Raw genomic sequence first — 18544 nt, 5'->3', positions numbered from 1 at the left:
CATGACAGTTATTTAAATTAGTGTTTCAGCACTAAATTAGTCCCAAACAACCCCAAAAATGTGATGGTACAGTTTCAAATGATACAATAACTTGTCACCCAATGCAAACGTCATCTGAAAAAAAACTCACTTATTCCGATTTCTGATTCCACGGTTGATTGTTTCTCACTTAAAAAAATCTAAATGTGGTAGCAGAGTGACTAATTGAAAGCGAACAAGTGTGTGACTCAAACATCTCATGGGGGATTAGAGTGTGGGGAAAAAAATTGAAAGGCGTCCAGTTTCTTCTAAAAATAGCCGACATAAAGATCGTGTGAACCGATGACTGTGGAAAACCCTTGAGGCCAAGACGTTGGCGAATAGACCCCGCAGTGGTCTCAGAAAAGTAAGTTGAGATTTTTTGTCTGTGGTTCAGTATGTTTGCTGTCACTTGCACACTTCTGACTTAGGATGGGTGAGCACCGGTATTAGGTGTTGGTATCGGTCTGATACCCCCGTCCCCACCAGACTTCAATGTATCGGGTCTTCATGATGGCGGTCTGGTATCAACGCGATCATGAGGCCGTTTTACTCTCAGGAGAGAACAAATCCGAAGTGAACTTCATCCATATCCACCCTCTTTTTTGTAATGAAGGTGCAATATATACGTTTGGAAGAATAATCCTCACAGTGTGACTGTCGATAAAAACAAGACCTTTCTTTGTATTGGGCATTTTAATACACTCATAGATATTAATTATAACAATAATGAAAGAGATGAAAAAATGCATTTGTAATATAAAGTATGTCAAAGCTTGTTGGTCGATATGTCATTGCACTATTCTCATGTTTCCAAAATATTCGGAACACCTCTCAGTATGGAATCCTTCGCTGTTGCTAATATCAAACACGAAGACAGTCACTTCTATTAATGTCGAGCAACATTCATAAAATGATCAAAATTGGCATTTATGATTCATTGGACGAAACCGAGCTCATTGGCAGGTGTACCTCATCGCTCGTCACCCACCCCCCGCCTCACTCCACCCATTCACTCTCATCCAAGCGGTCACGTGATCGGCGCGAGAGCAAAAATGCGCAAAGTGCTCCACGACCAGACGCTGCATCTCGACCGCAGCTCTCCTCCCAAAACAAGAACTCATTGGCCACATGCACGATAGTAAAACGGGGAGGCGAGTGGAAGAAAAATACGGATTCTTTTTTTTCTAGAAATAGATAGACGCAATGGCCGCCTGCAGCCAATCGTCGTGCGCGTGACGTAGAAGCGCGCTGGTGTTGCGTATCCTGTTGATTGTGACCGAAGAGACAAAAAGCCTCAGACAGACCGTCGAAGCTCCACTGACTAGAGGCCACGCTGAATGGCCCCACTCAACGCTTTTGTTTGTACACTTTCTCTTTTTGTGTCCCTTCTAGTTTTTGCCTATTTTATTTTACCGTCTTTTACCGCGCGTCGTGCTTTTCCTATCGCTGCTGTCGATGCAAGTGAGCGGCATTGATGTTGGGAGCGTGTGCTTTCATCCACGTGCATTGATGTAGCGCACAGCGGGGACGAGATAAGGTAAGGTAACCGAAACGCATGCATACATGTTATTTGCTATTTTGCTCGCATATGGATGGCATATGGTCCACGCACGCAGCAGCCTCGCGTTCTTTTGTTTTCACTGGAAGAACCCCTCTAGGCGCACACAAGCCTTCAGGCAAAGAGGGACCATTGTCTGCTCATCGCACGCCTCGAAATTGCCCGTGGAAAAGCCGAACGGGTTGAAAAAAAAATGCAATACGGGTGATTGTTGGCTCCTCTTCATCCACAGAGCCCTTATCTCAGCACGTGGAAGCCCGTGGAAGGATTTGATTGATGACAAAGTAGACCATCCACCAGGATTCTTGTCTAAATCGGGAATTACGCATCCAAACTGGGATCTATGAGCGGCAAAGTGGCGAAGCCAAAAGAAGACAAGGATGCTTCTAAGGGTAAGTCGCCAGATCGTTTTAATTTTTCCAGCCTTGCACTGAATGCTTTATTCTCCCAATCCCCACTTTAAAAGCAACAATATAAATGAAGGTTGTCCTAACACCCTCCCTCGCATGGTGCAACCGGGTCACTGTGAGCAATGATGGTCAGCTGTTGTCAGCATGTGGACGCCTGCAGGCCCACATCGTGCACGATGAGCTTTTGTTTTGGTGATTGCATTGCCGCAGCCAATCATAGCAAGCATGTAGATTGTTGAAAGAAACAAAAAAAAAAAGCAGAAAGGGGGAGACATGTCCATCGTGTCTCCTCCTGGCATCCTGTTGAATTGTCTGAATATATATTTCTCACCCCACACCCGCTCAATCCATACATTTGAACCCCTTTATTTTGCATCCAATTCACAAAGCTTGGGTGGCTGCTTGTCCCCATGGTGACAAAGAGTAGTTGGGGTTAAGAAACGGAGAAACTGGCACATGCACACTTTCCAGACGCACACGCAAAGCTGACATGGAGCCACTGTGGGTAATGTGACATGCGTCATCGTTGTTTCTTCCCACTAATTCAATTGCGCAGCCAAAACTGGCAAGTTTGAAGTGATCGCTGCCAATTAATATGCTTAACTGCTTTGCTTTGAAATCACTGTCACAAGTCATCTCTGTTTATATCAAGGTGGGATTTTTTTCATAGTTATTCATAGGCCGTTCAAGATCCGTGAAGCAATTTCATAATGTGTTTTTATTTTATTCATTTTTTTGAGAATTTGAGCCTTTTGCATGACTTTGTTGCAGAAACAGCCCATATACATATTTAAACAGAAGGAAAAAATGTCTCTCCGTTGAACCAAATGTCCCATTTTCAAAATATTTGGTCATTCCCGAATGTCAGACTTCTGAAGGAATTTCATTCTGTGTCACACCTCAAGTCTATCCAATTGTCACGTGTTTCCGTCAAGAGAGGCGGCGACATGCAGCTGTTGACACAGGCATTCGGTCCACGTGTTGTTTATATTTGCATAAAAGAAAAAAACTGTTTGGATGATGGCAGGGCAAGGAATGTACAGAATGTGTCTTGTCCAAAACAAACTTGTGGTAATTGTTGAAGGCGTTTTGCTAATTGGCTATTAGCTTTGCAGTTAGCCAATGTAGCATGAGTCAAAAGGCTCTGTATGCTTATGAATATTTCCCCTTTTTTCAAATCACTTTAAATACAATCCGTCTGTCCGTTTTCCCGACCGCGGAAGTTACAGGAGCCTATCCCAGCCGTCTTTGGGCACCAGGCCAGGGACACCCTGAATTGGTTGCCAGCCAATCGCAGGACACAGAGAAAAACAACCATCCGCAGTCACACTCACACCTAGGGACAATTTGGAGTGTTCAATCAGTCTGCCATGCATGTCATTGGAATGTGGGAGGAAACCGGAGGACCCGGAGAAAACCCACATGGGACCGGTGAGAACATGCAAACTCCACACAGGGAGGCCGGACCGGGACACGAAGCGGCGACCTCTGCACTGTGAAGCCGGTGTGCTGACCACTCAACTTCTGTGCCGCCACTTTTTAAGTATTAGACACCAAATTGTGATTGTGCATGCCATGTCCAGACCCTCCTCAAGAACCGATGGAAGCCCAAACACAACACATATCATACTATGCAGCAATACAAAGAAACATTCTGAGACGTCAGACTTTTGTCCTAGACGCTTCCTGACCAATCGTTTCAAATGTTATACGACACGGTCTATGACTGATCAAGAAAACTCCAAATCAGCTATGGGACCCTACGTTTGTTTGCGATGGCTCAAAATCAGGTCATAACCTTTACTGCATTGATGATGAAAAAGCAAAGCATAGCAATCTTGTTGCATGGCCAAGCTAGCAACGTCTGGCTGAATTCCTGGAAAAATGTCCTTGAGCAACACACTAAAGATTTAATCACTCCTGAGCAACCGTTTGGCAAGATTTGTCGCCTATTTGTGTGTGTGTGAACAGTGTGAATCACTTGGGACCGAATCGTAACATCCACACTTGTGACTCTATTCTTGAAAAAAGTGACTGTTCGCCCCCCCTGCTCTTAGTTTGTGGCACTTGAAAAAAAGAAGTTTTAAGTGCGCGTCTCTTTTGTGCTGTCAAGAGTGAGTGAAATGCGCTGGCAAAATTGATTCTGAGATTAACCTCAGGAGCATCTTTCTCTCTTCCACTCCCCTCCAAATCAATGGCCGCCGTGAATGGCTGACTCAAGTTCCGTGGCATGGGACGATCCAAAATACATCTTGACCCTAACAGAAGAACAACAAAAAGTCGGATTCCTATGATCCCACTGTATTAAAACAATGCGTGGATTAAATGTATGTGCTTTACATTTGATTTGATGGCAGGCACAGCTCACAACCATCACTCGAGGCTTGCGCATGAGCCTCCATCGTTTTATTTCATCTTGCCCTTTTTTTAAAATCTATCTTTCTAATCTTTTTTTAATTTGGTTAGTTTTAATTGTTTTTTTCCTGTAATTTGGTTTTATATTCTCTTTTGATCTTAGGTTATTTATTTATCTACATTAATTACTTTAGTTTTGTTATTAAATAAGTAAATAAATAAACAAATATTTATTTCTTAGTTTAATGTTGGCTATTAGATTTTTTTAAAGATATGGAAATACATATACAGTGATAACTGGTTTTACAAATGCTTTAGCTAACGAACTTTTCGCCTTACGAACATTAATTTTGCGAGAATATAATCTTGGCATACAAACTAGTTTTTGGGAAACGCACGGAGTGCCACAATGGCTGGAGGACTAGTTATCGGTGAAAGAACACCAAAGCACACGGCCGAACAGCGTCACCGTGGATGCCGGACTACTTTTCTACACACCCTTTTTCTGAGTGCATACGTGGCATACGTGGTTTGCTATAGAGTGGATACTTTTTCTTTTTTGGGACCGAAAAAGTCCCCACCACAGGCTAGTGTTCAGCCGAAGAGGACACAAAACAAAATTACGGTCGAGCACGGGAAGGAGATCATCGAGAGACACGAACGAGGTGTGCGTTTGTGTGACTTAGTGTCCCAGTACCAGTATGCCAAGTCGACCATTGCTACGTGTGGCAAAGTGTGTTTCTGTGTTGTCTAAGCAACGGTCTCAGGCAGGTTGAAAAACTTCTGTTGATTTGGATTAACGAAAAACAGCTCGCTCGGGACTGCGTTAGTGAGTTAGTTTATATTATCACAGAGAAAGCACGGCAACTTCACTCGGATATCATCAAGAAGTAACTACATCAACGACCATCATAAAGGTAAATAAAACGACATTATTATACAGTACCGTTTATTTCTTTAATTACAATCCAATAGCACATTTATTATACATGAAGTAATGTATATTTTGTGTAGTTTTAAGGCTTTAGGAGAAAAGTATGTTTTATGGGGACCCGGAAACGGATTATTCTCATTTTTAATGGTTTCCTATAGGAAATGTATGTTTGCAAGACACACTTTTCGCCTAACACGTACTTTCTCGGAACCAATTAAGTTCGTAAGCTGAGGTATCACTGTACTTATAATTTTATAAACGCAAGATGTATTTTCAGTTTTTTTTTTTTAACATTTTCCATTTTCTTGTTCTGGAATGTTTTACCTTTTTTTCTTCCATTAACATTTTTAGTTAAGTTCCTTAGTGATTGATTACATCGCTGTCGCTACAGAGCTTCAAAATTCTGGTTACCTTTGTTTACGTGACACCAACGTTAAAGTGTGTAATCTCAAGGTCAAATGTCAGGGCCTTTTGGTGAGCCTAATGTGATTTCTTACGTGCGGGTCATCCAATCAAGGCTGCTCGTCGTCTTCTGCCTTGCTGGTGTGTGTAAGGGCGACACATGCGGCGCAGCGGGCTTGTAGAAGGATCGCCGCAGTTATCAACACCAGTGATTCACGTCGTGTTAGCTTCCTTGCTGTCCTTGTGAAGCTAACGCAGGGTGACAAAGTGATGTGCGGATGCATGACGCACGCACTCCCTCGGCCCCGTGGCACTTTCGGTGCTGAACTGGAAAACTCTGCTCTTGTTTGAACGACGCATATACGCATCTGAACGGCTACGGCCGTCTCAACTGGATGACACCATTTGAGTTTAGATTTTTTTGTAGCATCCCTTACTGTTTCAAATGTCGGCCTTTTGGGACATGTTTAACTCTCACATGTGTAAGTCAATTGAGCTTAAAGGACAACCGACGTCACTTTTTTGTTTTTTAACTGACACCAGAAAAACGTTTTCTAGCATCTAAAATACCCAAAACACGCAGTATGATATTTTTAGTCAAATGCAAAACACCAATAAAAATGACTTAAAGTGTCCAAAATCTGCCAAAAATTGAGCTGCGAATTGGGCATTTTCAGAAAGTCCCGCCCCCATTTCGTGACGTCATGCCAAGACGTCTTGCATTGCTTGTGAATTAAAACAATGGCTTCAGATTTGGAGAATATGCTTTCTTGTTACACATCCAGTTATGAATATGATTCAAATAGTCCTGATGAGCAAAGCATACATGTTTGCAATCGATTAAAGAATTTATTCGGGCCATTTTGAGGCAAACGGGCGGGGGGAATGTCTCACACAAAAAGAGGCAGAAAAATGGCGACCATCTCCGGTGAGGAATGAAACAGCCCGTTTCCACAGGCTGATACATTCTTTCCATGGAGTTTGCCTCCCTCTGCTGGCGCCTTTTGGGTGTAAGACATGGTTTAAAAAAAAACAGTACCGCAAAATACATTGACGTGATGGAAAGACGCTACAATGCGTCGTTTTTACGGTGAGGAGGCGGTCCTTTTTCGACGTCACGTACAGACTTGTCACTAACTCAAAAACAAGACTTCGCGAATCTTAAAACGTAAAATATAGCTGTATGCGGTGGAATCTTATTAATATACGCCCAGTAGAAGTCATTTGAAGCTATTTTACAAATTATGGACACAACTTGTCCGGAGACGTCGGTTGTCCTTTAAGAAGAGTAAAAAGAACTGAAATAGTAGGATTTGCACATTAAGTTTCCACATCCTCTTGTCATCGGAACGTAGATATGTTGATTTCCTTCAAAAGATGAAGCTGCGCCTTATAGGCCCGTGCACCTTCTATGTGACGTAATATTTATCCACAACAGATCATTGTTCACGGTCGGACACCGTGCACAAAGGCTCGAACACAGGAAGATTCTCTTTTACTGCCGGCAGGGGACGTGGCCATTCATGACTGATGCCCAGCTTCTGCAGCCCTCTTTATTGAGAGTATATGCAAATTTAAGTGATACATTCGTAAAACATCGTCTTCTTGATTTAAATACCACACCCCTGGACGTTCCAAGCACCAACAGCTATAAAAGAACAGAATGTAGACATTTTAATTGGTTGTCCTTTCCATGAACTGATAAATTTGAAACCTGGCTAATGACCTCTTCCTGACCAAGTCTCAAATTAGTCCAAGGCCAGGTCTCCTACACGAGGATGACAGTTTAACAGGCTGTATGTTCACCTCAGATTGGCCCCAGATTTTCTGTGCTTCCATTGTGGGCCTTCTAAGCATGGAACTTTTAAATATGATCTCTTATTTTCTGTCTATTCTCTATTAATATATTTGGAAAACATTTGTTGAAGTTGCGCCTTATAGTCCGCTGCAAGTCTGGGAAAAGTTTGAAAATACACCATTCATTGGGGGTGCGACTTATACTCCGGTGCACCATATATTCTGGAAAATACGGTATTTATTTTGTTGTGAATCACCAAAATACGTTTTATATCCACTATATTTAAAACAATCAATATGTTACGACAGTATTGCTTTACGGGTTTTCACATCTAATCATAAATAACAAGCACGCAAATGATCATTTTCGGATAGTCGTCATGCAGGCTTTCAGCTACTGTTTCACTGAATTAATGGAGTCATTTCTCAGACTGAAATCAACACTCAACTGCGACACGTGTTTGGAAACGCATTGGTTCCCTGTCATAATTCTCTTTGGGTTCTGACGCAGAGCGGGTCGCGGCACCCGGAGCAAAGTGACTCGCCTTGCTTGCATCGGAGACGTGACACCCTCTATCGTGGCGTTGCGTGCTGATCTACGTTTTGTAGCTTTGAGGGCTCGTCCTTGCTTCCTGTGTCAACTCAGATTTGGGAGAGACTCTCATGACATGTGATTGGTAGTTTGGATTTTCGCTTCTTAGCCGACTGATAGAAAACCGTCTTGTTTAACTTATCTGCTCAGCTCATATCTGACTAATTCGAAATGACAAAAAAATGACCCTAGATGTTAGTCTGTCTTTTAAAATAGTGCCTTTTTTAAGATGATACAACATTGGTGTGCAAGGAGGTTGTTTTGGCTTAACGTTTGAAAACATATTTTAGATTTGCCTGTGTTTGTAATGGTGTGACTCTGTGAAGCTGTACAGATCCGACCAAGAATGCATGTGTTCGTTATAGTACAATGGGAACAGTATTCACAGGGGGAGCTTGAAAGACTTTAAGAAGTGTCTGCGCAGCCACCGCATTTGCAAAGGTTTCCGCTGAAACGACAGTCGTTAATCTTTGAAGGGTCACGAGGGAATCTCCAACATGCGAGTGATCATCCGTGCCGGACGGTCCTTCGTTACAGGTGCAAGATCAGTACACTTTTCTTTTTCTCTGAAATGTTGAAAAATGATTCATCAGATGCACTCCTTTCACGCAGTGATGAAACACGGGAGCTAATGTGACATGCTACACATGCACAATGGTGTCAGGATCTATTCAGAAAAAATTATCAACAATGACAATAGCATCAGGGGGTACTTTTTCCCTAAATGTTGGACAGGCTTTTGTCAGATCTTAGCTCATTCACTGCCAGACGATGTGCAAAAATGTGTCCACTCCAGCGCCAGGGTTTTTGTCATTTTCACTCAAATTCCAGGACCCACAGAATATTGAGTTTTAGGACTACATAAACATACAATGCAGCATAGGAAACCTTAGACTCTCTTTTTTTCATCAGAAAAAAAAAGTTACTTCCCAAGTTATGTGTGTCGGCAGTTATCTGACCTTCAAATGGGGGCGGCCATACAAAATACAATACATATGTATTGATTTACATTGCGCTTTAACAGCTGAAGCTGTATCAAAGCGCTATCATGGACAAAATGCAAATGCTGAGCCTTGTGGAAAAAACATTGCCAAAGAACTGACTGGCACTTTATTGGCACCCCCCCGCAAGGAAAAAAAACAAAACCTAAACAAATTTGGGAATGGCGCTACACGTCATGCTTTTCAATTCTCGAATAAATTCGGGAATGGCAGTTAATGAGTTAAATACCCTGGACAAAAGAAAGACCCCTTTCTTTGGTTTAATGACTGATACTCTACCAGAAAAGTGTCACTTCGTCTCTTCTCTGCCATTCTCTTGTTGCATTTTCCGCTGTCTATTTTTCACCATATATAATGCCACCCCCACCCCGCTTGTGAGACTGTTTGTCACAGAAGGCTGAGGCGTAATAATCTCAGTCTAGGATTGCACCAAGATCTGTTGGGTTGAACAAAAAGTTGTTAGCAAATTTGGTTGTCATAGCGACATTTCATTTTCTCCTTTTGTGAGACGTTTTTAACTCATTCATTGACTATTTTCAACGGGTAACCATGGGAGCGGCTATGGCCCATCTTGCGTGATCTGTCACAATGGCATCGGCTGGGGGAGGGGGGGGGGGTTGACCAAAGACGCAGAGGCGGGTGGCCGTCGGTTCTCCGTTAGCAGGGAGAGTGATTTTTCAACAGCGCATATGCGTGGGAAGCCGTGCGTATTTTGGTCAGCAGAACAACACCGTAATAAAAATCGATAATGTGAAATATAAAATTATAAACATTACCCCAAAAGTTATAAGATTTATAATTGAACTGTAAGCAGTTTGGTATATAATAGTATTCAATATAAAACGTTCTTTAAAAACAACAAATTGACATTGTATACTATTCTCTCATGTAAACCTCTGTTTTTCGATTTACGACCGTTTGACTTACGACCGTTTTGTCGGAACGGAACCCTGTCGTAACTCGAATATTACCTGTATTTGGAAAACATCCATTAATATACATTTGTAAAACTTTTTTCATTCATTTAAGGAGCGCTTTATAGTCCGTTGCTCTTTATATATCAACAGCCTCTGACTTTGACAACTCATGAACTGCGGTGCTTGTAACTCAAAGTACCACAGTTATTGCATCAATGTTTTTTTGACTTATTGTTACATCAATTCTTCCCCGAAGTGTTTTGCCCTCAAAGCCTCTAAACCAGGTGTGTCAAACTAATTTTTTTTTTTTTTTTTTTTTTTTTTTTTTTTTTTTTTTGCCGTGGGTCACATTTAATCGCCTCCACATATTACATACAGAACGCGCAACAAATTAATGAATGAAACTAGTTTTCGAATTTGAAGTAAAAATAATGACTGTTGTTGTGGTTTATATACAACAATGTGATATTTTGGTTCGGATTTTAGCGAGCATCATGGCACTTGACATGCTTGATTTGCTTTGGGCATGCTTGATTTGACTTGGACCCCCGAGCCTTTCCTTTATTACCTATCCTCTTATAACGTGAATATTTTAGTGCATTAGTCAACATGTGGCTCAAATCGACAGAGCTTCTGAGGTGAACAGCTTTGGGAGTTTCGTCCACCGAAACCAACTGCCACTCATATTCGGCGGCGTCCGCATAAGTCGCAACAATAATTGCCCGGTCGCGGCCTGGTTCTCTTGTACTGTCGCTGACTCGCTTGGCCGCCTCGGTCTTGCTCTTCTTTTCACTGACGCTCTTAATATAAGTTTAAGGGCCGCGAGTCGATAAGCACCTGGCCTTTTGCCGACATTCTCTCTCAAGACACAATTGCAGGTCGGCGCCATGTCACACAAACTGGCGCAGCTCTCACGGTGTTCAACTCCTGATGTACTTGCTGATCAACACGCCGCTTTGTTTGTTTTAATCAATTTAATGTCATCACCGCAATCTCATCAAATTATTGGCGTTGTTTAAAATTCCGGGTAGGTTACGGATTAGTACCTCAGATTTCGGATTACGGTTATCGTTACTTTCAGAAATGAATGGTTGTACCGCGTATAGTTAATCTCGTTGTAAATACAATCCTCATAATTTTGGTGATGTTTGTCACAGTCGGCCAATTAAAAAAAATCTTAATATTAATGCGTTTGTTCATGAGAATGTGAAATTTATTCAAATCGCTGACATGTTTTTCTTGAATGTGAATACCTTGAAGCTAACATGGCTCCCCACTTTTAATGGACAAGGATGGATGTGTGAGGACATTACTGGTTTAATATCTCTTTCAAAAAAGATGACATCAGCAGAAAATGCCTCGGAGTAGATGGCATCCATTTTCTCATTGGTCAAAATGACCTTGTCTAAAGCTAGCCGTCCATCAGTGCATCTCAGTTTTTGGAATGCAGTATATATATATATATATATATATATATATATATATATTATAAACCATTATCAGAAATTCAGAAAAAAGTCTCGGAAATAAAATGGAATGAGTTTAATTTGAATAGACATAAACCACGTTAAGGTCATTTCATCACATTTGTCTCAGCTGGGAATATTTATTGCAGAACATTTTTTTTCTTTGCAATTGTTCATGTGCCACAGCAGCGAGACACGACAAATTAGAACCGTTGTTCAATGCTGCGGCCCGGTGAGGTCATTGAAGTGATTTTTAAAGCTCAAGGTTCCCGCTGAAACCGTAACGAGCCCACCTCCGCAGAACGGTGAGGAAGGAGAATGCGATCGTGGAATTCTTCAAATTTGAAATCTGCGCTCGAGACACAAATGGAAAAATTGCCCCATGGCTAAATCAAAGTCTCGCATTTATCAGTATGATAGATTTTGATTTCTTCATTTTTAAATCCCACCCCGCATTAATAGTTGCTGTGGACATGAACTAATTAAAGTTGGTGAAAACTAAAAAGGGGGATTAAGGCAAAAGAGGAAAGCGCGGCGATAATGCAGGATCGGGGCTAATGAACAGACCTTGCAGGCGGGAAGTGAGAAAGCCAGAGGCACGAGCCGAACTGGCCGCCCTGAGAACTCCACAGTGCGAACAATTGTTTTGTCTTTCAGTCCAAGTCATAGTGGTGGTTGCCAGATCAGTAAAATCCGTGGCTGACGTTTACCCAAGACTATTTTCGGGTACATATTAGCCAGCATTGTCAGATCAGATCTGTTTCATACAAGCTAATTTATATTAGTGACTAAAATGCAGTCAAATTGTGTCAACACTATCTTCGGATGTTAACAAAAAGACAGGACATTTTTCCTTTTTGTGATTAGTCGCAGGGCATTCCGGCTGTCTTTGGGCACTAGGTTGGGGACACCCTGAACCGGTCGTCAGCCAATTGCAAGGCACACACACAACAATTTGTGCTGACAGTCACACCTCGGGACAGTTTGGAGTGTTTTTGAATGTTGCTGTGCCGATGACCATTTTGTGATTGAGAGCCTTTTACTGAGTGAGTTGCTTGTTCTGTCGCCACAACGGGACATAAGTATTCTTGGGCCGGTCCAAAGCCCGGATAAATACAGAGGGTTGTGTCAGGAAGGGCATCCGATGTAAAGGGGTGGCCAAAACAAACATGCGGCTCAAACCTCTGAAGATGGAGATCACTGATTCGCTGTGGCGACCCCTTGAAGGGAAAAGCCGTAAGGAAAAGAAGAAGAAGAAGAATCGGTGTGACATGCATGTTTTTGAAATGTGGGAGGAAATCGGAGCATTCATAGAAAACTCACGCGGTCCCGGGAACATGTAAACTCTACACAGGAAAACCAGAGCTGGACTCGAACCCAGTACCTCTGCACTAACCCAGGTCTGTCAAACTCATGTTTTTCCGCGGGCCTCATTATTGTGACAGTTTCCTCTCGAGGGCCGTTTTGGATGGAGCGCATAACAAATGAATGAATGACGAGTTTTAAAATCTGAATGAAATCAAGAATAATGATTGTGGTCTCAAAATTTGAAATTTTTGGTTGGACTTTAGCAAGCATCGAGGCACTTGATATGCTTGATTTGCTTTCGCAGGCCGAATAAAGTGATGTGACGGACCATATTTGCCCCTGGGCCTTGACTTCGACACCTTTGTTGTTCACTGGGCCGCCCACGAGAATAATTTCAACATAATACTTGCGTTAATTGAAATTTAACTTCAAACCAACCCAAAGGTGTGATGCTCAAGTAAAAAAAAATGGAGTGCCTTTTGTGTACACGTCTTAGAAGAGAGGGGGGAGACTGCAGAGTTTGTCGGATCAAAAAAAAAAGCATTGCCAGACTAAGAGTAAACAATTTCAAAGGGTGTTCGTTAATGAAGGCGCTAAGTGAGCCCGAGATGCCATGCTCACAGGAAGCGATTACTGTTGACTGCATCGATCGACGGGGCGCCCACACAAAGACGCCGCTTCATTAGGACGGACATGTGGACACAGATTGATAAATTGAAGCGGTCGGAAATGACTGCCAATGTTGCGGTTGTCTGCTGGACGTGCTGGTGTGGACGTTCATTAAAAATCAGAGAACATCCAGCTAGCAATTACTAGCCATTTGTCGAAAAGCCCAAGAGATTGCATGATTTTTTTATTTTTATTTTTTAAATGAAAGAGGAAAGGACCCAAGAAAGAATGGCAGCTCATTTGAAGACAAATGCGTCTGCAAGTTGTTTCATGTCCCAGTTAACATCCAAAAGGGGCCAGAGCACTTTGTATTACCTTCTCCTTGAAGTCAGAAGATGATATATAGCAGAAAGCCATTTGCACTATTCTGCAGGGAAAACGAAGCCATTCGGCGCTGATGAGGAAAGGAAAGATGGAAGGCTAATGCTGCCCCGCTGATATATTCAAGGAAGAGAGGATGAAAGATGAAATGGCACCAAGTTAGAATCCCAGCATATGGGAACCCGGAGGTATTTAAAAATCAACCTCTCAAATAAAAGGCAGCCATATGCCGCCTCCCCGCGCACGTTGAAAAGCAACTCCTTCATTTTGACGAACATTTAAACCAACGGCAAAGACATACATTGTGCAGAACATCACCAAATATAGCAGCCTTCCTCCAATAATTTGAGTCCCGAGATGGCTGTACATCACGGCTGCGCCTGCCCGCTTCTTATCAGGGAGACCTCATTTACATAATGAAATGCTGCCACGGCAACGGCGGCATCATGCAAACGTAGGCTCGCTTGCCCGAGAGACACCCTGCGTACGGAACGACGCACTTGATTGAGAAATGAAGGGCGGGAGAGTAGCTGGAAATGAGCCGCTGATGGGGGTGTGGCTCTCTATCATTTCCTTTTGACGCTTTGATATGAACTTGAATCAACCTCAACTTGCCTCACGGATACACCCGAAGCTATATTCTCTTTAAAATATGATCTCAATTTACTCCACCATACCCTAAATAACACTTTAGGCCAAATGAAAGGTTTGCACGCAATTAAAAAAAGCACTTTAGTTTTCCTTAACTCATTCATGACCAGACGTGCAAAATGTGTCCACTCCAGTGCCAGGGTTTTTGCCATTGTCACGCGAATTCCAGGACACACAGATGACGACATAAACTTTCAATGCAGCGTAAGAAACTTTAAACTCTCTTCTTTCAGCAGAAAAAAAAATCCTAAATGATATGGGTATGGAGTTATATGAGCTTGAAATGAGGGCAGCCGTCGAAAATTCAATGCGATGCATACTGATTGGTTCATATGGTGCTTTAACAACTGCTGAAGCTGGAACAAAGCACTAACATGGAAAAAAGGAGAATGGCTCCCACTTGTGGAAGGGAAAAACATTGTCAGAGGCCATGGCCAGCGCTTCATAGCACCCAAGCAAGAAAACCCGAACACATTCAGGAATGGCGCTCTACGTTACATTTTCAATTCCCAAATAAATTTGTGAATGAGTTAAAGGTTACTCCAGAAAATTGGGACAGACATAGTCTTCAAAATGTTCCGTTCGATTCAATTTCATATACGTTTTGTCACATGTCTAAGATTGAGATTAAACTATTGACCCTAATTCCAAAATATTTGGCTTTGGTTTGACACAAACCAACTACTGGTCGTATAAATAAGCATCATATATCACAGTTCCAATTGGACTGTGTCTGCGCCAAACATTTCTACAAGAAAAAAAAACAAAACAAATGAGAGGCAGTTGAACACTTTATTTATTTATGATTCATCTGAATTTTATTTTCTTATATCCCCAGTGAATTGCATACGAACAAGATGTATTCAACTTTTTAATCCACTTGTGTCAAAGTCAAGGCCCTAGGGTCAAATATGGCCCACCACATCATTTTATTCGGCCCACGAATGCAAATCAAGCATGTCAAGTTCCATGATGCTTGCTAAAGTCAGAACCAAAATTTCAAATGTTCCCCTATAAACTACAATAAGTCATTTTTTACTTCAAATTTGAAAACTAATTATTAATTAATTTGTCGTGCACTCTATGTAATATGTAAAGGGGATTAAACATTCTAATGCAGGGGTCGGGAACCTGTGGCTCGTGATCCATATATGGTTGATGCTCAAAGAGCAATTTTGATGAGATGATACTAATCTAGGTGGCCGTTGATATCGAAACAGGTAAACACCCCCTTTTTAAATAAGTCTGACGAGTAAAAAAATGACGTGTTGTACACTTCAGGTTGAATGGACCAAAGGCTTCGCCTTTGTGGAGAGAAAAGTTTCTGCCGTGATTCTAATTTGAACCCGTAACTATAATATGGCTCACGGTAAAAAAAATATTTTGACACCCTTGTTTTAGACCATCCAGTCAGACTATGTTCACCCATTCACCATCAGTTTTCTACGTTGCTGTAATGCAGAGTGAATCCATCTGCATTTTGCTTATATGAATTTGAGACATTTTATTTATACGATGCAGTTTACTTTTGCGTATCGTGTTGATTGAACAAAAAAAGATTCATTTTTTTCCTGTTTCAGAGCGAAGCTTTTATAAAGGGCAAGATGAAAACATTCCATGTTAAATAATGACCCCATCATCTGCTTAAATGTCACCAGACCGCTGACTGAGGAGACTCTGTTAACACGTCGGAAGTTAATTCCATCAATTAAAATCATCAGCCAGGCGATCCCGAGAGCTGCGCGTCTCTGTGCGGGTGCCACAGTGATCCGTAAATAGATGCTGTTTTTTACCTTCATATTGATTCATTAGTCTGGACGTTTTCCATTTGTCAACGGTGACAGCAGAATGAGTGAAGATGCAGGCGGAGTGATATGATAATCTTGAAATGACAGCAGATATTTACGGCAAAATGAGGGATTTGGAGGCCTATTCTCCAAGTGCTTCTTATTTGCAAATGGGAATGTTTGGGCTCGCAGCTTCCAGCTAATGAGCGCAGAAAGCAAAATGGCAGTCTCACACGTGAATACAAAACCCAAGTATCTTGATAATACTTGTTTTTAGAATTCTACTGATTATCCCATCTATGAATAAGTTCCACCAGTTGCAAATTTTAGTGTGTGGCTCTAGTGTCGGCGAATGCAGATGTGGGAATGGGTTGCTGGAGGTTGGCGAATGTGTTGAGTGACTTGACATCCTCACTGAAGTGAATCAGTCTTAGACCACCTGAGCCCTCCATTGCTGGGTCAATTGCAATTGCAGTTTTAGTTTCTATGACGGCCAGATGCAAAGCAAAAGGCCCAAAGTTGAAGGAAAGAGTTCACAGCCATAAACGTGGCCACAATTTCACTCAATGAGGCAACGTTTCATGCTCATGGCTTTATCACATTAATTAAATATGCGGCTCAATTATGTGTAAGATTGATCATGGAATGAATTAAACTGAGGTAAAGAAACTATTATACGTACAGCGCAGTGTAGTCACAAAATAACTCCCTTGTGTCATCCGTCCCACGTCTGTCGTAATGCACGTGAAATATAATATTCACATAGCGACATGAATAATAAAAGGAACTGTGATTCCTCATGTCTGTTGCCAGAAAAATCGCAGCTTTTTGCGCTCGTGGCAAGAATGATGACATGCACAGCATCCTCCTCACGTTAGAAACGTGATCAACCAACTCCATTTCAGGCGCGTTTTTTATTTGGTCTGCGTGGAATACGAGTTGACATGTTTTTTTTTTGGGGGGGTGATGGAGAATAATAATTTATCATGTTTAAAAGTGCCGTGTTTTGCTGACCAACTAAACAATGGGCCTACAGTCAAAGCGCAGATGGCCACAGTAAATCTGATACGGCACGATGAACCGTCGTCTCCATCAAGATTCTAGAAGGTCCGGCCTTGCACAGAATTTAGGGCTTGAGATACTCCTTTTTCACCGGAGTTATTTACGGCTTAAACATCCTGCACAAGCGCCAGATTACAAACTTATCAGTTCATGGAAAAGACAACCAATTAAAATGTATATGTTTTACTGCTTACATCTGTTGTTGCTCAGAACGCCCAGAGGCGTGGTATGCAAATCAAGAAAACTATGTTTACTAATATATCACTGTAATTTACATATACTCTCAATAAATAGCTTGGCAGAGGGGCGCAGAATTCAGACGTATGTCATCTGATGACTGCGTCTCCTGCCGGCAGTGGGGACAATCTTTCTGGTTCTGAGTCTCTGTCCACGGTGTCTGTCTGTCATATCTCTGACAGGGGGCCGGGGGGTTGTATGAACAGAAGGTGTGGAGCCGGACCTCGCACTTGTGCCGCAGTTAGTCATCACAGTCGCTTAATAGATACACTTAGGGGCCTCTTTTCTTGTCGGGGTGAAAAATGGTCTTTATTTGTGGCTTGACAGGTCACTGGGACCTTTGGAAGTTTTTTTTTCTTTGCCGAAGGTGATATTTTAGAATCTAAAACAAACTATTTTCTAGTGCTTCTTCAATGCATTGTTTTCACAAGGGCTTCAAACTCATCAGATGATCTGAAAAATACAATTATGGCTGATTTTAATAATGCCAGTTTGATTTGTGTTTGTGATGAAAATGTCTTCTTTTTATTTCAATATCTCTTATCCTGAAGAGTGAATTGCTGGAGCCTATGCTAGCTGACTTTGACCGAACTGGTAAACATCCAGTAACAGGGCACATATAGAAAGGACCATTCACACCCTCACAGTCAGAACCGATCCCACGCTGCACGCACACGTCAGGCGAGTGTTCCTGCACACCATCAGCAACCTGTGATGTAAATAAGTTTGTTTTTAATCCAATCATCTTCAAAAAAACAAACTTTCCCTGAACATGACTCTAATAATGTAACATCTTCGAAATACCCATCACTTCTGATACAATGATACCTCAGCTTACGAACGCCTTAGCTCACGAACTTTTCGCATCATGAACATTAATTCTGCAAGCATATAGTCTTGCCTGACAAACTAGTTTTCGGCGGCCGAACACCAAACCACACGGGCGAACAGCGTCATGGTTTCTGGCGGACTAGTTTTCGTCACCTCCTTTCTTTGAGTGCGGACATGGTTTTTTATCGAGTGTACTTTTGCTATTATACGACTATTATAAGACCC

At 41.9% G+C, this 18544-nt stretch overlaps 1 protein-coding gene across 2 annotated transcripts in view; it reads left to right on the top strand.

The window, feature by feature from the left end:
• The first annotated feature begins 852 nt into the window (after positions 1 to 852).
• The window catches only part of fgf13a (fibroblast growth factor 13a), a 101590-nt gene continuing 83898 nt past the window's right edge, over positions 853 to 18544 (top strand). Inside the window, exons 1-2 of one of the 2 annotated variants that reach the window (XM_088989790.1) lie at positions 853 to 1558; positions 1812 to 1971. In XM_088989790.1, coding sequence (XP_088845916.1) covers positions 1923 to 1971 — 49 coding nt within the window. In that variant the 5' untranslated portion in view covers positions 853 to 1558; positions 1812 to 1922. The remainder of the gene's footprint in view (positions 1559 to 1811; positions 1972 to 18544) is intronic. The other variant, XM_088989792.1, reaches the window with a different exon arrangement.

The sequence above is a fragment of the Hippocampus bargibanti genome, linkage group LG02 (assembly GCF_051943395.1).
Source record: "Hippocampus bargibanti isolate YZ-2025 linkage group LG02, ASM5194339v1, whole genome shotgun sequence".
NCBI lineage: Eukaryota > Metazoa > Chordata > Actinopteri > Syngnathiformes > Syngnathidae > Hippocampus > Hippocampus bargibanti.
Note: the sequence above shows the minus strand (reverse complement) of the source record. Positions and strands in the feature narration are given on the sequence as shown.